Raw genomic sequence first — 24,387 nt, 5'->3', positions numbered from 1 at the left:
CACACAGAAGTAGTGTTGTCAACCAAAATAACTATTACAGCCATGTTTAAAGCCACCGCAAGTCTTATAGACACACAAATTGTTACATATATATATATATACAGTATATAGCCTATATGTGTGTGTGTGTGTGTGTGTGAATCAGCATTAAAAGCCTGAAAAAATGCGACATAATCAAACCTGAAATCAAATTATATCAACCCCTTTAATTAATAAAATCAAAGGTAATGTATTTACTATAGAAGAAATAATGCAGCTTACTGTCTCAGTTTATGACAATCTGCATAATCTTGCAATTCCCAGCCCATCACACAAATGAACACACACTTGCACAGCTAACTAAAGTTGATTAGTTAGTGACCCAAAAAAAACAAGACATTTATGAAGCTTATCTCACAGCTGTGATGTTGCCTGGACAGATGCCACATAAAACAACAATAAATACCAGGAAAATTTAAAATAACTCTTGAATTTGACGAAATGAACACTTTTACGTGATCTTAAATGGTTGGAAAAATGATAACGTTGCCAGGTTATAAACAGTCTTCAGTAAAATTAATTACTGAAAAACATAAAGCTAAATAATATTACATTATATATTACAAATACATTAAATATATTTAAATAAATATTTATATAATTTATTTCGCAAGTCTTATAGACACACAAATTGTTACATATATATATATATATACAGTATATAGCCTATATGTGTGTGTGTGTGTGTGTGTGTGTGTGTGTGTCTGTGAATCAGCATTAAAAGCCTGAAAAAATGCGACATAATCAAACCTGAAATCAAATTATATCAACCCCTTTAATTAATAAAATCAAAGGTAATTTATTTACTATAGAAGAAATAATGCAGCTTACTGTCTCAGTTTATGACAATCTGCATAATCTTGCAATTCCCAGCCCATCACACAAATGAACACACACTTGCACAGCTAACTAAAGTTGATTAGTTAGTGACCCAAAAAAAATATGACATTTATGAAGCTTATCTCACAGCTGTGATGTTGCCTGGACAGATGCCACATAAAACAACAATAAATATCAGGAAAAATATAAAATAACTCTTGAATTTGACGAAATGAACACTTTTACGTGATCTTAAATGGTTGGAAAAATGATAATGTTGCCAAGTTATAAACAGTAATTTAAAGCAAACTACAAAATAAAAAGCTACAGTGCCTTTATCCATTATAAGCCTTGCATATTCATAATTTAAAATGTTAAATTTTTCAAGGCGTGCTAAGATGTGAAGAATTATAAATGATGAAAAGTGAAATCAAGTTCAGCTGTGAACACCTGAAAAGAGCTCTGAAATGTCGTGATATGATATATTAGCAACAGAGGGATGAGTTTGTGCAACGTGTTTTTATTTATTTTATTATTTATTTTTTGTGGACTTGAGGCCAACCTGGACCTGTGTTATTAGAGAGCGGAGGATAAGCGCATGCAAGCCTTGGGTCAAACTCATTGTCAAGTCAAATCATACGGCAATACGTTTCTGAGCTCAGCTGCAGAAAAAAAGCCATCATAAATATTCAAGCAAAACATGAGATATTTTGTTTGCTCCAGTGCTCTCTGTGCCGAAACTGACAGAAACACGAACAGCAGCCCATGTAGTCAGCCATAAATGATTGAGAAGCATCGTATTGTATCGGGGCAAACGGCAGAAACTCTCTTGGCCTTGCATAATCCACTCGTGGACGAGTTATCCTCCAGTTATCAGACTGACGGCCAAAACGTGAGAGAATAGTAGATCAGAGAGAAAGATCCACAGCAGGAGAACGAGAGAGGAGTAAACGGAAACACCCAAGCTGCAAAAGATTATGAAAGAGCAAGATGTTTCATCAAAAGAACCATATTTTGAAAAAGCAATTGTATTCTACCCAGCACACACTCCACATATGCGTAACGTAAAAACACACAACGGTTTCCGCCAAGTGTTGTTATTCTCCAAGGGTTTGTGAGCACATTAATAAATTGTGTGGTGGTTACATTTATAAGTTAAGGCAACAAATCACACTATTAACTAGTTGCTCATTAGCATGCATATTACTAGCACATTAGCTGTTTATTAGTAGTTATAAAGCACATATTAATGTCTTATTCTGCATGAGCATATTTTAGATCCCTTAATCCACCCCATACCTAAACTAACAACTACCTTACTAACTATTAATAAGCAGCAAATTAGGAGTTTATGAAGGCAAAAGTCATAGTTTACAATTAGTTGGACCTTAAAATAAAGTGTGACCAAGATGCAGTGATTTTATTTGCCCTCACGTCTTCCAAACCTATATGACATCATTTTATATTATTAACAATTTCTGTTTTAAAGTAACAAAAACAAAAATGAACTCTCCAAGGGTTTGTGAGCACATTAATAAATTGTGTGGTGGTTACATTTATAAGTTAAGGCAACAAATCACACTATTAACTAGTTGCTCATTAGCATGCATATTACTAGCACATTAGCTGTTTATTAGTAGTTATAAAGCACATATTAATGTCTTATTCTGCATGAGCATATTTTAGATCCCTTAATCCACCCCATACCTAAACTAACAACTACCTTACTAACTATTAATAAGCAGCAAATTAGGAGTTTATTAAGGCAAAAGTCATAGTTTACAATTAGTTGGACCTTAAAATAAAGTGTGACCAAGATGCAGTGATTTTATTTGCCCTCACGTCTTCCAAACCTATATGACATCATTTTATATTATTAACAATTTCTGTTTTAAAGTAACAAAAACAAAAATGAATTCGTTCAAGAAACCTGTTCGTGAAATGTTTGTATAGATGATCCATGAATTAATTGTGTCCAGTCGTGCATTAATTACCTTAAGCTCCAGATTGGTTCAGCTTTCACTGCATCACTCTTTTCTGTTCAACACACATTACGTCACACAGACATGCCATCATAATTTTTTGCAGGGAATAATGGCATTTGTGTGGTTGGTTGCGCCATTCAAAGCCACTTAACTCCATTGTTTCTATGTCATTGAGCCCGACTTAGCAAATTAGCTTTTGCTAACATTCCTGTCAGGGCTCTTACATCACTGCATTTGAATCGCTCCGCTAGCTGCGGACAACGTGCATGAGGAGAAGGAAGAGCAATGCTGTTCAGCTAATTCTAGTCATCATACTGAACGCTGTTTTACGGCTTTTTAGCTGAAATGCAGCCTCTTAAATGGCTGTAACTTCCTTTGCAATGCACATAGGAGACATTGCTGTTAGCGTGTTGCTTAGTTAATGCAATAATCTAATACTAATGCATATGCACATAATGGTCACCCAAATAATGGGTTAAAAAGTCATTAGAGTGCATTAGTACCTGCCCACTTTTTTTTGGTGGCGTTGATTCTGGTATGTGTTCCATTCATTTTTTCCCATAGGGATTGGTTAAAGTGAACTAAACCAACCTGTAACAATGTGATAAATCACAGCAGCATTACATAGCATCATTTTTATTTAAAGCAAGATTTGAAAATTGGACAAAACGACAAAGGTACAAGACTGTGAACTAATAAGAGGAAGAACTACAATCCCCTGAAGCATTGAAAATGACACAACTGAAATAGAAATGATGGTGAAATGCAAAAATTATTTACGTATTTGAAGTTATTGCTTGTTTCTATAGAAACAATGTATTTAAATGTTATTGCAAAATATGCATATAAATCCAATGGAGTTTTTACTTCTGGAACCCGATTGTTGTTCTCTATTAGTCTGAGCATTTTTTTAAACCTCGCAGAATTGATGAAGAATTAAAAAGTGTATTTATAATACCGTTAAACACATTTTTTTATAAAAGTTTTGTTTCGCTTTTACTTCTAAGGTTTCTTTATGAAGTTTTACATGCTGAATGCTGAACGTATCTGTACTGAACCAATGTTTCATAATTAATGATTTAAATTCTAAAATTTGTTAATAATTAATAATTAGCGCCACAGAATTACAGAAGAGAACCATACAACTTTTAAGTGAACTTGTTGTGTAATCACTTTGGAACGTTTCTTTCTTTGGCTGCAATTTTCACTGCGCTTGTCAAAATCGATTATGGGATTGACACATGTGATGCTGCCTTAGAAATCACATAAATTACAGTATCTTAGAAGAGTTTTGGAACAGCCTTTAAGTTCTGTGTGTTTCGAGTATAATGCCTAAAAATGCTGCCCAGTTAGGCAACTCACAAAGCGTTTAGAACAGTGTCTCTGACTCTTACTTATTTCATGACTTGCAAGTTTGGAAAACAGTCGTGCTGTTTGCGTGCATGAGGACAAATGGAAATTCAGAAAATTGCCTCCCATGAAAGCATTATGGAAATTAATAAGGATTAAAAAATAAATAACCTGCAGATGGGATGCACTTCAATAGTGTCTGAACTGTTCTAAACCAGGGCTGGTCTGCCTAAAAAAGAATGAAAAAAAAAGATAAAACGCTCACCCCTGAGTGTCAAAGGGGTGCCAAAAGGCCCTCTAGTTATATATCTTCCCATTCTTATTCATATGCACGTAATAGAATCGCCTGCTAGCACATTCAACAAGAAAGAAAAGCAAATCTAGATGGGGAATGTCTCCAGCAGTGCATGTGTGCCTCTAAAGAAATGCTTGATCCAGACGGTTCAAAGCTGCTTTAATCCTATTTCTAGTGTGCAATTAAAAGTGTCCCTAAACTCACACATGGTATATCATCTCCATAACTTTGCACAAACACAGCGCAGGAGAATCTAAGTCAAAACAAGACACCTATACAAGCAAACCTCTTTATACAGCAGTTATATGCAGTCCCAGAATTGCTTCTGACGGCTGCCGGCTCTGTGTGTTGTGCTTCGGCAGTGCAGAAAATTAATATGCAGTAATATGCAGAGGCCTGGTAAAACCAGATTAGGCCATCAAAAGTAAAATAAAAGTCAAACACTATGGTAAGTCACCTCTATGGAAAATACATGCTATTCTCATTCCCTATTTGTCAAATATTTTGCATAACACAAATATTACTTTAAGATCAACCTGGACACTCTGCAGCTACTTTCTTCTTAAAATGGATTGGACATGAAATTATTTGAGTTATATTTAATAAGCATGGCTAAATCAGCATAAGATAATGTACAGTCAACCAGTCATCACAAAATACGCCCTGAAAACGTTGTGGGAAAATTACACTGATTGGACATTTTCTTATACATAACAATTTCATTTGAGGCTTGATTACAAATATTGATTTTGTTCAAGCATGATAACTTTTTTTTTTCTTTTGGTCACATAAAGGTTACATTAAAATAGTCTTGGAAACTTTTGATCATGACTTCATCATTTATTTTCGACACTTATTCTTCTCTCAGACCAAAGTATGACAATCTAGTCAAACTTTTACAATAATTATTGCATTATGATGATGATGATGATTATTATTATTATTATTATTATTTTTAAAGGTATAGCTCACCCAAAACGAAAATTTGTTGTTAATTTACTCACTCTCATGACATCTAAGATGTAAGTGACTTTTATTCTTCAACAGAACAGTAAAGAAGATTTTTAGTGAAACAATCCTTTATTGTTATGAAAATACCCCTAAAATCACATGTTCTTGGTCATCTCTCTCAGTTTGCACACAAGTCTATTAATTTTCCAATGACGTGCGCGATCTAATGAGAATGAGCTGCTTCCAGCACTGTGTTTTCTCTTCCGCGATCGCTGTTATGACTCAGAGGAAGCTCGTTGGCTGCATATTATGCGTTCATAACCTGTTGTGTCTCTTCTGATGATGAAATTACATTACATTTCCGCGTACTGTTCTGTACTCGGAAAACCCAGAGAAGCAAAGTTTCTACACACAAAGAAGCTCATACACGTGACAGCAGAAGACCGCGCTCCAGACAGTCGTGAACGCACTGAACCATTTGCCCAGGCTGTGGATTAAAGGTAATAATGTTCTAAATAATGTTAATTTTCTTACACAGACCGATCGTTTCACTTCATAACACTTTAATGTATCATCAGGAGCCACAGGTATTGATTTGGTCTTGTCTAATTCTTTTTTTGACACTCAAAAACTGGCAGCCATAGACGTGCATTATATGAATTGCCAAGGATAAAGGTTTCACCTAAATATCTTCTTTACTGTTCTGCTGAAGAATAAAAGTCACCTACTTCTAAGATGTCCTGAGAGTGAGTAAATTAACAGCAAATTTTCGTTTTTGGGTGAACTATCCCTTTAAGGAAACACCATAGGTGTTCTCATTATTAACTAGTTGCTCATTAGGATGCATATTGCTTGCATATTGGCTGTTTATTAGTACTTATAATGCATATATTTATGTCTTATTCTGCATGGGCATATTTTAGATCCCTTAATCTTACCCCATACATAAACTTTACAACCTCACTAAATATTATTAAGCAGCAAATTAGGAGTTCATTGGGGAAAAAGTTGTGGTTAATAGTTAGTTAATAGTGAGAATTGATCCCCAAACTAAAGTGTGACCAATAAAAATAATAAACATGGTAAAAAAAAATGCATGAATGTATGATGACTGCATGCTTCTACAAAACTTAAAGGAATAGTTGACCCAGAAAATGTACTCCAAGATTAGGATGAGTTTGTTTCTTCATCAGATTTGGAGAAATGTAGCATTGCATCAGTGTCTCAGCAATGGATGCTCTGCAGTGAATGGGTGCCGTCAGAATGAGAGTCCAAACAGCTGATAAAAACATCACAATAATCCACAGCACTCCAGTCCATCAGTTAACATCTGGAGAAGACAAAAGAAAATATGTCTACTGCGTAGAAGGAAGTTATAATTGCATGGTTGAATCAGCGAATGTGTTTTTATATCACTTTTGCGTTCGTTAACACTATCAGGTTGGGTTTGGTGGAGGTGATTTGTTATTTTCCAACACGATAGAGCATTAAACTTTTAGCGACACTCCTGGACATTTGAATTCGAAACCTCCGCAATACATGACTGAACAACGTAAAAAAAAAAACGCTGCAATACGTGCCTGAAGCAAAGTTATAAAAACGTGTCACGGTCACGTGTTGAATGCACGTTTAAGCGCACTCACTAGACATTTAACTTTGAAACCGTCGTGAAACGTGCAATAAATTACGTAATATTGGTGTTGCAGAAACGTCACCACAAGCACAAATTTCCTCCAGGAGAAGGACTGGGCACCCCTGGTCTAATGGGATTGAAGCAAGAATATTTATTTATGTTTTATGAATGCCACTTAAGCACTCTTAGGCCTTTGCTGTTGTCTTGTTGACCATGGATTGTGCGTCACTGGAGGTCTTGACTTCAAAGACCAGTGCTGTCACAGTTTCCGCATCTTTCTTCTGTGACCTAGCGAGTAGATGAATGGATTTGTGCGGCTGCTCCTTTGTTATTGTACCTTTATTAGAGTTACATTTAGTCTGGTTGTACGTCATGGCAGATATTCGTTTTGTAGCTCTCCTTAGGGACAAGTCACAGTTCATCTCTCCATGCATGACATTTTCTCAAGACATAGAGAGAGCAGCCATCAGCTAAAACGGGGGGCGGGTTCGGTGGGCTGTGATGAAGTAGGAGCTGCACTGAAATGCCTAGAAATCTATTTATTGTGACCTACAATATGTTTTGCAAACAACAGCACTGTTTCTACTAGCACCTCGTATGTCCAATTAGGGTTAAAGGAAAAATGTGTACGCTGCAACTTTTGGGTTCCTGTTTACAGTAATTATGATGCAGTTCATGCCCTTTCGAGGGGATTTCCCTGTTTCCAATTCCCATGTAAAATGAAATGAGCAAAGCTTCGTTAATATATAGGGGAATGATATGTTTTTTCAATTTAACATCATTTTAAAGACAAGGAAAAGTTCCCAGATGCTGAAGATTCAGAGTCTGCTGTAATATACGTGAGTTAATAGAGTAAAACGTTATGGCTAGTTGCTTAGCTACAGCCAATCATAAATTGTCCCAATGCCTGCCTTATTAAATATTCATGAGATATCCATGTCGGCAGTTTCAGGTGCTGTGCTTCTTTTCTTTTCTTTTCTTCAGCAATTGACAGTATGATTGCCAATGCACCTTCATGCTATAATCCTGTTTGTTTTGTGTTTTTTTTTCATATTGTACTTGTCCTTGTTCAGTGTCATTAATCTTAAGTTATTTGATTTACCCTCAAAGTGAGTCTAAAATATGCTCAAGCAGAATAAGACATTAATATGTGCTTTATAAGTATTAATAAACAGTCAATATGCTAGTAATAGGCATGCTGTAATGTGTTGTGCTATTTAAAGCGCACAAATGCACACCTGATCTTGAAGCTGTCAGAAATTCTTTCTTTTTTGGGGGTTTCTCCATGAATGCACTTGATGTCTATAACACACAGCGAGCCACAGTGTAACTGGACTGCCATCAATCCACTGGCCACATGATCTCACATGGCTAGACATTTTACTATCAGCATGAAATCTGGTCAACAACTGCCTGCTTTAACAAATATAGACCAGTTCTCCAAAATATGAAGCTGTCAGTCACAGTTTGTTGCATGTTTATATGCTGTTAAGCAGCAGTTATTTGGAAAAAGATCACAGTACAGAAAAAAGATACATGTAATGAATGAATGAATGAAGACTTTATGAAAGTCACACCTCTAGATTCCTGTTCTTACAAAAGTAATAAGTACACTGATAAATCTAAGAAAACAAACCACAAAATAAAGTTATGCTTGTGGATATCTAGCATACCTGCTAAGTGCAAAAACTCTCTGTGATTATATGTGGTACATTTAATCATAATGTGGATGTTACAGTTTGTGGAGAAACGTGGTTATAAAAATGTATAACTTGCATAACTTTATAACTTGGACTCTTAAGTCTTGTTTATTTATTATTTAACTCTCTACTTTAAAATACTCAAAGGTTTTGTTATGAAATTCCAACAATAAATGTTGAACATCTAATTTAACTCAGGAAAGTTGTTTGAAATCTTTAGAGACTGTTTTCTCTAAACAAGTTTTAATGACAGCCACCCTTTAAATGATGATAGCTTGACAATGGCTGGGAGTAGAATCGAAACAATTACACTGTTAGAAAGCAGAGACTTTTTTTATTTAGTGCAAGTACAAAACTCAACAAATGTATTGATCGGTCTATACACTCAAAATAATCCAGCAGGACACATTATTCATGCCACTAACCTGTAAAACCTATGATTCTGTGTGTTCAGACTCGGAAGTGCTCACTGTGGTGCATGTCTGCAGGCACACCGGTAAAACCCTGCACACTCTGAAAGTTGTGTAGCACCAGCTTGTATGATCCAGCTAGCTCAGGCCGTCTTGTGTGTGTTATGCATGAATAGACTGCGGGAGTCCCTTCAGAGGATGACCTGGCCATCTGACCCCACTAACCATTTTTGCAAAGAGACTTACAGTGCATTCAGTATACATTCATCAATATGTGCTCCCTGGGAAATGAACCCGTGACCTTGGCATTGCTATAGGTGGAGTACAGCTGGTGCTGTGTTCTCACAATCCTCTGCGGAGTTTGCTTGAAAGAAAATGAAACGTGTGAGAAACTTGGAAAGAGCTTGGGGAAAACGAAAAACAGCAAAACCAATTAGATAACAGTTCATGGGACTGTCAGAGGATTTGAGGTTATAGACACATTATGCTTTCTGACAGGACATCAATACAGAATGCCATTTCACAATTAAAACGCTTGCAGGAAAAAAAAAACTAAGAAAGAAAAACATTTTCTTAGCTGAGAGACCACTGACAACAAGGATGGATTTGTGCGTTTTTCACTGTCTTAGCATTAAGCTTCAATGCAGCCAATGTGTTGGAGTTCACAAGAGCACAATTAGCAAGTGTACACACGTGCCCTCTCCTGATCTCCTCCAGCTCTTAGCTTTACGTCTCTCTGCTTTAATGGCAGCAGCCAGTGGGCCGTACGTAACAGCAGACGCTGGAGGATTCCTGCTGGATCTCTACTCTTTCCCAGCGCACACCACATATATAGTGGCAATTAGATTTGATTAGGCCTTTTCTGCTCATGGCGCTGTGTAGCACGAATGCTGACTGGCTCTCTTTATCTCCTGGCTTTATGGAGATGAAGGTCATCCTAATTAAGGTAATGGTGGAGTACGGCTGGCTCTCTCTACACGCACATTGTGCTCTCAGAAACCTCTCTTTTGTTTCTGCTAGAAGAAAAAAAAATACATCTGAATTGGGCATGATTCCAAATCAAAATGATCACTGAAGTTGATTTGTTTGAAATATCTCATACTTGAAGCTATGTATTTGCACAGGGATGCACATAAGTGGTGCGCAGGTGAGCATGCACAACCAAAATAAAAAAATGTCCTGGGTAAATAAGTTCTGATCACTCAGTTGCGTACCGACATTGCTGTCAACGCATCACCGTTTCAGATCAACTAATGGCAACGGCTGGCTCTCTCTACACGCACATTGTGCTCTCAGAAACCTCTCTTGTGTTTCTGCTAGAAGAAAAATAAATAAATCTGAATTGGGCATGATTCCAAATCAAAATGATCACTGAAGTTGATTTGTTTGAAATATCTCATACTTGAAGCTATGTATTTGCACAGGGATGCACATAAGTGGTGCGCAGATGAGCATGCACAACCAAAATAAAAAAATGTCCTGGGTAAATAAGTTCTGTTCACTCATTTGCGTACCGACATTGCTGACAGCTGTCAATGCACAATCACCGTTTCAGATCAACTAATGGCATTAAGCTTCAATGCAGCCAATGTGTTGGAGTTCACAAGAGCACAATTAGCAAGTGTACACACGTGCCCTCTCCTGATCTCCTCCAGCTCTTAGCTTTACGTCTCTCTGCTTTAATGGCAGCAGCCAGTGGGCCGTACGTAACAGCAGACGCTGGAGGATTCCTGCTGGATCTCTACTCTTTCCCAGCGCACACCACATATATAGTGGCAATTAGATTTGATTAGGCCTTTTCTGCTCATGGCGCTGTGTAGCACGAATGCTGACTGGCTCTCTTTATCTCCTGGCTTTATGGAGATGAAGGTCATCCTAATTAAGGTAATGGTGGAGTACGGCTGGCTCTCTCTACACGCACATTGTGCTCTCAGAAACCTCTCTTGTGTTTCTGCTAGAAGAAAAATAAATAAATCTGAATTGGGCATGATTCCAAATCAAAATGATCACTGAAGTTGATTTGTTTGAAATATCTCATACTTGAAGCTATGTATTTGCACAGGGATGCACATAAGTGGTGCGCAGGTGAGCATGCACAACCAAAATAAAAAAATGTCCTGGGTAAATAAGTTCTGATCACTCAGTTGCGTACCGACATTGCTGTCAACGCATCACCGTTTCAGATCAACTAATGGCAATTTTATTTATATAGCACCATTAATTACAACCCATGGTTGTCCAATGTGCTTTACAGCAATAGAAAAAATAAAAACCCTAAAACACATTTACTTAAAAAATTAGACAAAAGACAATAAAATAGCAATTAAAACAAAAGGCAGGAAAGCATTAATACAGATTGTAAGCCTTACCGAACAAATAGACTTAAAAACTGATACCGAGGGAGCAAGTCTGATTGTGATGGGTAAGTTATTCCAGAGACTGGAGGCAACTACAGAGAAGGCACAGTCACCTCTACACTTATACTTCGACCTAGGAATAACCAACAGTCTCTGGTTAGATGACAGAAGTTATCTAGTTAGAAAATGCTTTATCAATAGGTCAGAACGGTAAAATGGAGCCTTACCATTTAAAGATTTATACACTATAAGTAGTATTTTAAAATGTGGTGCATTGGCAACCAGCGCAGAGATTGTAAAATTGGAGTGATGTGATCCCGTTTTCAAGTACCAGTGAGCAGTCTGGCTGCTGCATTTTGAACTAACTGTAATAGGGACAGAGCTGATTAGCTAATCCCAACATAAAGAGAATTACAGTAATCCAGCCTGGAAGAAGTAAAGGCATGCAATACTTTTTAAAATTGTTTTTTGAAAGAGAGAAATGACTTTACGTTTGATGGCTGAAAAAAGCATGATTTCACCACCAAGTTTATCTGCTTATCAAATTTCAGAGACTCATCAAAGACAAAACCCAGATTTTTCACCAATGTCTTCACACAAGAAGACAGCCCGTCAAGATTTATCTTGGGACTGTGAATTGAATCTGAAGGTCCAAAAACAATAATTTCTGCTTTACTCTCATTCCGAAAGTTTAGAGACAACCAGGCCTTTTACAAACAAATGCAAACATCGCATTGCTATGACTTGAAATTTTGTGAAATTTAGTGAAAAGGGTTGGTTAGGTTGCATCCCATTTCTCTGGATCATCTTTGAGATGTTTCTACACTTTGACTGGAGCTAATTCATCTGCTGCAAATTCAGATTATCAGACATGAAAGGCACACACCTGTCTATTCAAGGTCAAACAGATGAAAATGCATATCAGAGCAAAAACCAAGTCAAAGGAACAGCCCTGCAGAGCTCAGAGACTGAGGCACAGATCTGGGGAAGGGTACAAAACCTACTGCATAGTGCAGAGTGGCCTTCATATCTTTTCAATGGAAGAGCTTTGGAACAACCAAGAAATCTTCCAAAGGCTGGTCTCCTGCTGACCACGAACCAACAACCATCACTGCATTACTCCACTTTATGACAGAGTGGCCAGACGAAAAGTATTTTCTCAGTGAAGACACATGAAAGGCCCCTTGGTATTTGCAAAAAAGCACCTAAAGAACTTTTAAACTGTGAGAAACATGTTTTAGAAACATGTTTTTCAGAGGCAGGCCCTGGGGTACTGGTCATGGTCAAGGAAAGCTGAACACTTAATTTGCTGTAAAGTTGCTTTGCAATGATTTGTATCGTGGAAAGCACTGTACAAATAAACTTGAATTGAACTTGAATCGAACACTGCAAAATACAGAAAACTTGGTGCAGAACACTCTGGATCTCAAACTAAACACACAGCCAAGATAATGCAAGTGGCTTAGTGTCAACTCTTTGAATGGTCTTGAGTGGCCCGGCCAGAGCCCAAAATTAAACCCAATCAAACATCTTTGAAGAGATCTGAAAATGTCTGTCCCTTCAACTTGAGCTTGAGAGGATCTGCGGGGAATAATGACAGAAAACTCCCTGATCCAGGTGTGCAAAGCTTGTCCTATTATACACGCAAAAGTTTGTAATCGCTGCTGCAGGTGCTTCAGCTAAGTACTGAGTTAAGGGTATGAATACTTATGCAATGTGATATTTCAGCGGGGTTCTTTTGTAATTTGCAAGGTTATCACAAACCTGGGATTTTCTTTTGTCATTATTGGCTATGGAGTGCAGAATGAGGTGGGGAAAGTAATTTAAATCATTGTAGCATAAGGATGCAATATAACAAAATCTAGGAAAAAAGCACTATATACAATGCATTTATGTCAGATGAATATGAAAAATCAATGCAGAGAATGAAAGAAAAAAGTCTCATGGGACACTCACAGCTCTCGATTTCCAGCGTGCAGTTCTGCTCATCAAGCGGGTATCTGCGCAAGTCCATCATGCAGGCGGCAGTGGTCGTGATCCTGCGCACACAGAGAGTGTCACTGTTAGTCACTATAAGCAACTATTTCTCCAGCATCCTGTTCATTATATAGTCAAGTCCATACCAGAGTAATTTATTTCCAACATACTCCTTCACATTCCTAGGTCTTTCTTTTTCTCCATGTTTTATGTAATTTCCTTTCAAGGTAAAGTGTACAAAAGGATTTTCTTCTTTTTCCCAATCTCACACTAGTGTATAATGTATAAATATAAAATATTAAAAATGTTTCATCAGAGGTGTAAGGAAAATGAGACATAATTGAATTGAATTGATACATTGTCTGAAAAAAAAATCAGTAACACTTTCTTTTTATTTTTTATCTTCCTCCAAACCTCCAGATGAAGGACAGAGCACTTGAAGTACTCTGGGTGCAAGATATTAGTTTAACCCTCTGGTGCTGTTTAGTCATTTTTTTTACCGAAAAGTGTTTATTTATTTATTTATTATTATTATTAATTTAGTTTTTTTTACGTCATCGGAATGGTATGAAACTTGGTAAAGGTTTTGGCACTTGTTAAGTGAACAAAATAAATAAATAAATACAAATAAAGGACGTGATTCAAAAAGATTAAATTGTCCTGGTAAAAAAGAAACTTGCATTCTTCTTGATCAAAAATGACCGCAATGGAAACAAATGGAAAGTACGTTTTTATCTAGTGGAAAAGTTTGGTACTGCGCTCAAACTAAATATTACTAAAAGCTCATTTTTTGAGATATCAACCTCAAATTTTGAACACAACTTCTTTAAATTCATGGCTTTGAATTTCTTGCAGTTTTACAGTAAAACTGTAAAAAAAATGTATTATATTATATTATATATATATATATATATATATTAAAATAGCATTTCTGTGCATTTTACATAATTAACTTCGATAACTTTTTTTTTTTACTTTCACTTTTTTAACTTTCACTTCAGCAATTATCTGCCAAGTGGCCAAACTTAAAACTTAGTGGCCAAAAAAAGAGGCCAAACTTAAGTCTGTGCACTAAAGCATTTACCACAGTTTAATGGACCAATCTATTCCATAAATGTAACTTAGTACCATAAAACCCCACCACGTGAACAACAACAGAGGGTTAAAACATGCATGTTTCTGCACAAGGTTACCTTGATTGTAACTGCAAAATTCATGTTTTTAAGATTGTTGTGGCAAAATGTATGCAATTGCAATGATGTAATTCAAATGTATTAGGTGCATTAACACAACTAAGGGTTAAGTACTGTAAAATAACTCTAGCTTCAAAATAAATCATGAGTATGCGCTACCTGTATCAAATGATCATGCAGCAGAATTACCTCCTTGAAATCAACAATCACATGCAAATGTAAACTCTTCACTAGTGGCTTTGCAGATCCAGTCCATTACTGGTGGATAAAATCAACCCAATGTCACATATTCCCAAGTAAACATGACTTAAAAAGAAATTTGTGAATTGATGTTGATCTGCAATATGTGTGAGTTCACAGACACTTGCTGCTGCTACAAAACAGAGATTGCCATGTTTAGAGTACTAAGATGTGCTTTATTTATAGCTGAGTAAAAAATTAAAGTTAATATAACCCTCTCACTGCACTTCCTTTTGAATGTATGACTGCAATGTCAAGTCTAAAAAGCTTTTTACTTTTAGTGAATTGAATAGTCAGTGTTTTCCTCTTCCAAACAGAAAGCATGTGAGATGAGCAGTAAAGAGGGTTTGAACTAAGAGAAGGTGTTGGAAGTGCTGCAAACGTTCACTGCAGTGGTAGATACAAGAGAAATCTTCTTGCAGGGATTGATAGATGAGCGAAAATCTGTGTCCTAGTTTCAAGTCATACCAGAATCACCTTGCCTCCGTGTTGTAACTGTGGTTCCCATAGCAAGTGGGAATACCAAAGAAAAGAGGGCAAGCAAAAGGGGTATTAATATCTTCTTTGATGCATACGCTACAGTACTGTATATTGCATTGGTAATAATCCAGGTGCACCTAACAGAGACTTCTACCAGAAGGCTTGTATATTGCTTCCTTTAATATCAAAGTTTCATTAAAAAATGCTGATGAATCTGAGAAAAAGAGAGCAGAATGGGCCAGATAATGGCTTTCTGAACAAAGGCACTAAATAATAAACTCATGCTCAGTTCTAAACTATAGACTTAACCCTAAAGAAGCACAAAGAATTACCATAACATCATTTATGTCATTCAAAGTGACCATAGGAAGAAAGAGACTGCAAAACACCTTTCTTCTGAGTTATAAAGGCTCCTGGGGTGTGCTTATTAATATTCAAAAGCTATTAGTTTTTCAATAAAGCCTGTTCTGGCTTTGGTTGGTGAGATAATTAACATTACATTCATTTTGGAAGGGAAACAGCAATGCGAGGCAGCTGGCCCTGTCTAGGGCTGTACTCTTTCACCTTTCAAAGTTATAACCTGCCAAAATCGCTCAAGCAGAATAAGGGCCCTGGGTGTGTTAGTCGACTGGCAAGCCTCTGCAAGAACAAAGAGGGAAAAGAATGATATGAATTCCTCAGGGAGAGCTTGTTCAGATCGTTAAATTTGCTAGCAGGGCTGGCAGCTGTTGTTAAGGAAGCAAATGGTGTTAGTGAGAGAGTCTCAAGGTAAGAGTGTGGTCGAGACTACTTAGACAACTTGACATATAAGTGAAGACTTTTCTCCATCAGCAGAGTTAGTACGTGCCTCAGAATAAAGTGCCTCAAAATATTCAGAGCGGACTCTGCGTTACTGTTTACATGAACGACGATTTTACGAAGAGTGAAAAGGCACCAAATTACCAGGGGAAGGATGCAGTGATAATAGAGGACACAAATGTGACCCTGGAGCACAAAAGCAGTGTTAAGTCACTGGGGGATATTTGTAGCAATCGCCAACAATACATTGTATGTGTCACAATTATACATTTCTCTTTTATGCCAAAAATCATTAGGATATTAAGTAAAGATCATGTTCCATGAAGATATTTTGTAAATTTCCTACCGTAAATATATCAAAACTTAATGTTTGATTAGTAATATGCATTGCTAAGAACTTCATTTGAACAACTTTAAAGATGATTTTCTCAATATTTAGATTTTTTTGCTCCCTCAGATTCCAGATTTTCAAATAGTTGTATCTCGGCCAAATATTGTCCGATCCTAACAAACCATACATCAGTGGAAAGCTTATTTATTCAGCTTTCAGATAATGTATTTCGAAAAATTGACCCTTATGACTGGATTTGTGGTCCAGGGTCACAAATGGTCCTCTGTGGTTTGCGGCTGGTTGGATTTCTTGGCCATATGATCAGGATGGCAGATCTTTTGACTGTCGTGCTATTTCAAAGCATTAATGCATGGTGCATTACCGCATAGTGTTCGTTCAGGACACTAGGTTTGCACAGTATACTATGGCGATGCTTCAAAATACTGGCGGTGCCACTGTAGTATTTTCGATACAGAAATCTTCAAAAACAGTGCTGCAGCAGTTCTGCTGTGTGCTGTGTAGGATTCACACTTTATATGGTATTGAGTGTTTCCCAATGCTTCACTTCATTTTGCAATGAGACGTTGGACGTCGTTGAACATTTTGACGATTAGCAGCTCAAACATCAACATCATAACATCTTTATTTAAGAATGTATATTCTCTCAAATGGTTTATATGTTTTAATATACGGTCCTCTAGTCAGTTGGAAATGTCAAGATGTGTGGGCAAAAAATGCACCTGTATGAGTCTGTTTTTTATTTATGACATGATATTTCAGCAATAGTACACGAGTGAGCAGAGCGCTGTTCTTCCTAATATCAGCGCAATTGCAAATGTGATTGCAAAAGTTCAATAAACAAAAAGTTGATTTGAAATGACGTTTTTGACACTATATTGTCAAAAATGATAGTTTCACTATTTCGCCAATGAAAATAGTTCTAAATAAAGCAGAACTGTTGTGCTCAAGGACTTAATCGCAGTAAGATGCTTACATGACATGAGCAAACCTTTTCACTCCCGTTTACATGCAGTTTTCATTATTCTGATTATTCACGAAGAAGTGTGGTTATTTTTAGCGTCATTCTTCACACACCCCAATGCACAGGACAAATGATGAACTCACGTACAGTAGACGTGTTGCTGGCCACTGTTTTACTTTGTTTACATCAAATACAAAACACGTTTGTATAGACCTTTTGGATATTATTCGGTGCCGTGATGAACATACTTTATTGGGGTTGATTATGCTGCTGTCGTGTTTCTGGATGAAGATACAGTAAGAATTAAGGTGTTTACATGCCTATTTGTTGTAAGTAAAGGCAGCGTATGCCACGGTTTAATGCAATTATGGCTACTAAGATTGTGAGCTTAATCGCATAGTATAGTTTGATTGTTGTAATAGTTTGATCAACGTAAAAAAGTTGAATCGCAATATTTCCACAATCCCATTATAATCCCACTATAAACGTGCATGTGAACGTAGTCAGTGACAACATGACGGATGCTATACTACATCTGTATTACCTTCACACTAAACACATTCATATTATATAGAGCTTGTCTTTTTAACAGCCTCTAAGTAATTACTTATTCAAAAGAAGTACCTACGTAGTGTATAATTATACTAGCCTTTAAACTGGGTCATGCTGTTGTCATTGCCAGGAGTTTAAGTGGAATTGTATTCCATGTAAACATTTGCCACACAGTTAAATGATGAAGCTTACTGAGACTAAACTGTTTAATTCTGTTAGACATATCAGATATGCAGGATAGCTCCACTGACTGTGTCCTGAAAATGACTCTTCAACACCATAGCGAATAGCAAATTTGGAACAGCTGTTTGAAAACGTAAATATTGTTATACCTCCTTCATTCTTTGAGACAAGCGGGTGTTAGGAATCGATATGGCTGTGTATCAGCATGACAGTAATAACCCGCAGCTGTGCTTATATAGAGTCATATCGCACTCCTGCTCATGTGATATTTCTCATATACGGATGGGAACGTTCAGAAGAGTACAAGTTTAGAGTAGAGTTGTGAGCACAAAGATCAGAGATAAGGAAAATATATTTGCTACACTCTTAGTGACTCTGTATAGGGTGATAATAAGATGTTACGGTGTCCTTAGCTCAGGATACAAGCAACTGTACAAAAGCTCTCAAGGTGAAAAAGAAACAGCAGGCGTATCAAGTGTCCTGAAAAAGAAAGAAATACAAGAAAGAAAGAAAAAAGTTATTTTGCAACTTGTGCTACCATCTAGGGTGTTCTGCTTAAACTGGCACCAATCCACCGCTCACCCAACCCTCTAAAGCATTTTCGAGTTTCAATGCATTATACGATTGCTATATCCACATTGAATATTTGTGACATTGTCTAAATTAGGTTTCCTAAAAGGTAAGAAATGTTGCTGCTACAATTTGACACATTCTGCATGTCTGGAGTACACCAATGCTTCCCTAAAATCTTGGCCTGCTAGATTTCACAGTTACACTTTATTTCGATAGTCCACTTTAGACATTCTACTAACTATAAGTAACTTTGTAACTACATGTCTACTAATTCTCATTCATTTGCAACTACATGTCTACTAACTCTCAGAGTAGACTGTTAGGGTATGTTAAGGGTTACTAGAATAAGTTGACAAAGAAAGTGTTAGAAGATATTAAGCAGACAGTTTACTAATACTCTACTAACTGCTAGTTGACATGTAGTTGCAAAGTTACTTACTATTAAAAGAATGTCTAAAGTGGACTATCGAGATAAAGTGTTACCGATTTCACATGCGTTAAATGTTCACTAGAGACATTTCATTTAGCAGTCAATACCGTGTAAAATTATAGATACACTCAATTTAGTTACACTTTATTTACTAGACAATCTACTAAGTAATTTTGCAACTACATGTCAACTAACTGCCGTTAGAGTATTATACTGCTAGGTTAAGGTTAGGGTTAGTAGAATAATGTAGTTGCTAAATTACTTATAGTCAGTAGAATGTGTGTTGGTGGATCATTAAAATAAAGTTTAAGCAGATATTAAGCAGACAGGCTACTAATACTCAATGACTGGTGGTTGACATGTAGTTGCAAAGTTACTCGTGTCAAGTAGATTATCAAAAAAAACACTGCCTACAAATTACCTAGAGAATCACTAAATGAGTGCATTGCATGTTAAATATAAGAACATGAATGACCTGTAACGTGCCATAAACGTTATGAATGACAAAGCTTGCAGCAGCAGATGGTTTTCAAAGCACCAAATCTCTTCTATATTTCAGAGGAAACATCATTTCAGCTGATCTACGATGCTGTTTGATAATTATGGCAAACTTGTGTATCTCTTGAAACCCTTGAATCAGTATGATTGTATAAATGGGCCTCAAAACAATTAAAAAATGATGTTCTAAGACTAGGGCAAGTTGGCACACAGGGAAGTTGGTTGTACATATTGATTTCAAATAGCTAGCTCTTAAAACCATCACATATGTGTAATAGCTGTAACAAGTGAATATACACAACAACGGCATTTCTGTTGGCTAAAACCTTTTGTTTACTGTCATTTTTTCTGTTTGGTGAATTGTTTGTGTTTCATATGTAAATGTTTTACAGTTAAAAAGAACTAGAATAGGCTGTATAATGGCAGTAGAGTGAAATGAGCATTAGATTCAGACAGTGTTTAGACAAACTTTATACAGAAATAAAAGGCTTGAAAGTGGACACTTTCTATGCTGCTGAATTAATGCAGTCTTTAATGAGACTTTAATTGCCACTGCATAATTATGATAAAAACATTGTTTTTTTTTAATGCAAACACCCATAGACAACAACGCCATCTGTTTTACTGTAGGGCCACAACAATGCCAAAGTCAAGCAATCTTTAATTAACACTGCAGATTATATATAATGGCATAGCGACAGTCTAGTAAACAAGGCAGTAACTAAATTATTATCACTTTCATGTGCAAAGACTTTTTCTGGTGTGCCCAAGCTTAGTTCAGAAGCTTTTTATCATATGCATTGTTTTGTTTTTGTTTTTGTAAATTTTGTCACAAATGATGCATTTGACCTCTTGAGCAGAAACTTATACAATATTATTCTCTCAGTCTGTTAATGCAGATTTATATATATAACTTTAATGATGCATTTCTTTACTTCAGCAAGACAGTTCAACTAATGTAGGGCTAATTATACTATAATTAGTTATACATAAAGAGCATATCTCAATCTAATTACATATAATCAAGCATGAGTTCATATAACAGCTCGATATCTTACATGTAAAGAGCCAAAGAGTGTCAGTGAAGTCAAAGGCTCTCACTTGTTTATGAAGGGACAGCACTCACATCAGTGTCACTCAATTCATTTAACCAGCAATTAAACATGTGTGGCAAAACTCACATTATGATTCATTCATTATGATTGTGTTTATGATAGTGATTCTTGAAACCAGTTTTCAGTTTAACACTATATGATATTGAACAGATAATTTTGTTTTTTGTTATTGCTTTTCACCAATAACAGATAACAGGAGGTCTATATTTTTTTCACTGCAAGTCTTAATGTGCAGATCTGACCTTCTGTTTACAAATCAATTTATTAACTGCATTAGTGTACCTGTATGTGAACATTAAAAAACAGCTGCCTGGGTCAATATACTGTACAGTATGCCAATCTTTCATATTTTAGTATCATTATTATTATTATTATTATTGTTGTTGTTGTTGTTGTTGTTGTTGTTATTACGCATGCACAGTAATTGACTGACTACAAAGAATATTTGTAATTAAAAAAATATATGTTAATGATTCTGTATTTTTACAGGATCATTAGTTGCAAAGTTACTCGTGTCAAGTAGATTATCAAAAAAAACACTGCCTACAAATTACCTAGAGAATCACTAAATGAGTGCATTGCATGTTAAATATAAGAACATGAATGACCTGTAACGTGCCATAAACGTTATGAATGACAAAGCTTGCAGCAGCAGATGGTTTTCAAAGCACCAAATCTCTTCTATATTTCAGAGGAAACATCATTTCAGCTGATCTACGATGCTGTTTGATAATTATGGCAAACTTGTGTATCTCTTGAAACCCTTGAATCAGTATGATTGTATAAATGGGCCTCAAAACAATTAAAAAATGATGTTCTAAGACTAGGGCAAGTTGGCACACAGGGAAGTTGGTTGTACATATTGATTTCAAATAGCTAGCTCTTAAAACCATCACATATGTGTAATAGCTGTAACAAGTGAATATACACAACAACGGCATTTCTGTTGGCTAAAACCTTTTGTTTACTGTCATTTTTTCTGTTTGGTGAATTGTTTGTGTTTCATATGTAAATGTTTTACAGTTAAAAAGAACTAGAATAGGCTGTATAATGGCAGTAGAGTGAAATGAGCATTAGATTCAGACAGTGTTTAGACAAACTTTATACAGAAATAAAAGGCTTGAAAGTGGACACTTTCTATGCTGCTGAATTAATGCAGTCTTTAATGAGACTTTAATTGCCACTGCATAATTATGATAAAAACATTGTTTTTTTTTAATGCAAACACCCATAGACAACAACGCCATCTGTTTTACTGTAGGGCCACAACAATGCCAAAGTCAAGCAATCTTTAATTAACACTGCAGATTATATATAATGGCATAGCGACAGTCTAGTAAACAAGGCAGTAACTAAATTATTATCACTTTCATGTGCAAAGACTTTTTCTGGTGTGCCCAAGCTTAGTTCAGAAGCTTTTTATCATATGCATTGTTTTGTTTTTGTTTTTGTAAATTTTGTCACAAATGATGCATTTGACCTCTTGAGCAGAAACTTATACAATATTATTCTCTCAGTCTGTTAATGCAGATTTATATATATAACTTTAATGATGCATTTCTTTACTTCAGCAAGACAGTTCAACTAATGTAGGGCTAATTATACTATAATTAGTTATACATAAAGAGCATATCTCAATCTAATTACATATAATCAAGCATGAGTTCATATAACAGCTCGATATCTTACATGTAAAGAGCCAAAGAGTGTCAGTGAAGTCAAAGGCTCTCACTTGTTTATGAAGGGACAGCACTCACATCAGTGTCACTCAATTCATTTAACCAGCAATTAAACATGTGTGGCAAAACTCACATTATGATTCATTCATTATGATTGTGTTTATGATAGTGATTCTTGAAACCAGTTTTCAGTTTAACACTATATGATATTGAACAGATAATTTTGTTTTTTGTTATTGCTTTTCACCAATAACAGATAACAGGAGGTCTATATTTTTTTCACTGCAAGTCTTAATGTGCAGATCTGACCTTCTGTTTACAAATCAATTTATTAACTGCATTAGTGTACCTGTATGTGAACATTAAAAAACAGCTGCCTGGGTCAATATACTGTACAGTATGCCAATCTTTCATATTTTAGTATCATTATTATTATTATTATTATTGTTGTTGTTGTTGTTGTTGTTGTTGTTATTACGCATGCACAGTAATTGACTGACTACAAAGAATATTTGTAATTAAAAAAATATATGTTAATGATTCTGTATTTTTACAGGATCATTTAAAAATCAAATTTAAAAAAGGACCAACTTCATATTTCATATTTTGTCTTAGCACTATGTACTTAATTAAATAATTGTGTTACAATATACTTACACTGTACTTATTTAAAGTGCCTATATGTAATTACATATGTATTTAAAATAAATAAAATAAAATAAAAATGGTTGACTTTTCAAAAAATACACATTTGCATATTAGTGCCTAACAATTGTAACAATTATATATATGTATGTATGTATGTGTGTGTGTGTACTTTTTTTTAAAACCCATACCTGTATTCCAACCTCAACAGCAGCAAATGCAAATCTGGCCAGATTTTCTTTCAGAATATATATGTAAACAATAAGTACATTATAACAAAACTTAGTTTTATAATGTAAGTGCTTAGTAGCTGAGAACATCTAACATAAAATGGGACAAAACAGTGTTTAATTACAGACGTTAAGATATACACTTACATACAGTGGTGTTTCCCAACCCTGCTCCTGGAGACACACCAACACTTTATCAAATCAAACCGTTTCTAATCAAACACTCCAGATTCAGCTCATCAGCTCATCAGCTCATTACAGAGACGACAAGACCTGAACGTCAGATAAGAGGAACACTGATACAGAGGAATACTTAGAGTTTAACCTAAAATCTAAAAAGAAATAAATGTTAGCATCACACTCTTCTGTTAAACTCTCTTTCTGCTAACTGTAAGACTGCATTCTCTCAAGCCCGAGGTGATGCAGCTTCCTGAGCTCGAATGTCACGCAGCAAATTGCCAGTATATTTTTCTGCTGATGTCTCTGACTTCTCTTTCAAGATGAAGGCAGTGTTGAGGAACAGAAGCACTGTTAGATGGTTTGACTCTGTGAGAAGTGCAGCAGTGATGCATTGGGATTTGCTTCTGTGCATGTAGCTTCAGGGCTTAAATCAAAGCATCTTTTGGACATCTGCCTCTCCGCCCAGCATTTACACTGTTATTTAGTCAATAATACATGCAAATTTACTGTATGGATGAATCTCATAAAAATTGTTAAAATAAAACTTAGTTATTTTACTTAAAATGTTACCCTAAATGAAAAAGAAGAAATAAGAATATATGCATACGCTTTAGTTAAAGAAAATGAGGCCTTTGCAAACCATTAAGATTTGCATGTTGGTATTATTTTCATGAAATGTGAGCACATGCGATTCTTAATAATATAATACTAAAACTGTAAAGAGAACACACACACACACACAAACACACACACACACACACA

At 35.8% G+C, this 24,387-nt stretch overlaps 1 protein-coding gene across 1 annotated transcript in view; it reads right to left on the bottom strand.

Moving 5' to 3' along the window:
• Positions 1-24,387, bottom strand: part of LOC107562899 (gamma-aminobutyric acid receptor subunit beta-2-like) — a 54,770-nt gene that overhangs the window by 15,610 nt on the left and 14,773 nt on the right. Inside the window, exon 4 of the mRNA XM_016247653.1 lies at positions 13,496-13,578. Within this exon, the coding sequence (XP_016103139.1) occupies positions 13,496-13,578 (83 nt within the window). The remainder of the gene's footprint in view (positions 1-13,495; positions 13,579-24,387) is intronic.

The sequence above is a fragment of the Sinocyclocheilus grahami genome, unplaced genomic scaffold (genome assembly GCF_001515645.1).
Source record: "Sinocyclocheilus grahami isolate Dianchi unplaced genomic scaffold, SAMN03320097.WGS_v1.1 scaffold847.1, whole genome shotgun sequence".
NCBI lineage: Eukaryota > Metazoa > Chordata > Actinopteri > Cypriniformes > Cyprinidae > Sinocyclocheilus > Sinocyclocheilus grahami.
Note: the sequence above shows the minus strand (reverse complement) of the source record. Positions and strands in the feature narration are given on the sequence as shown.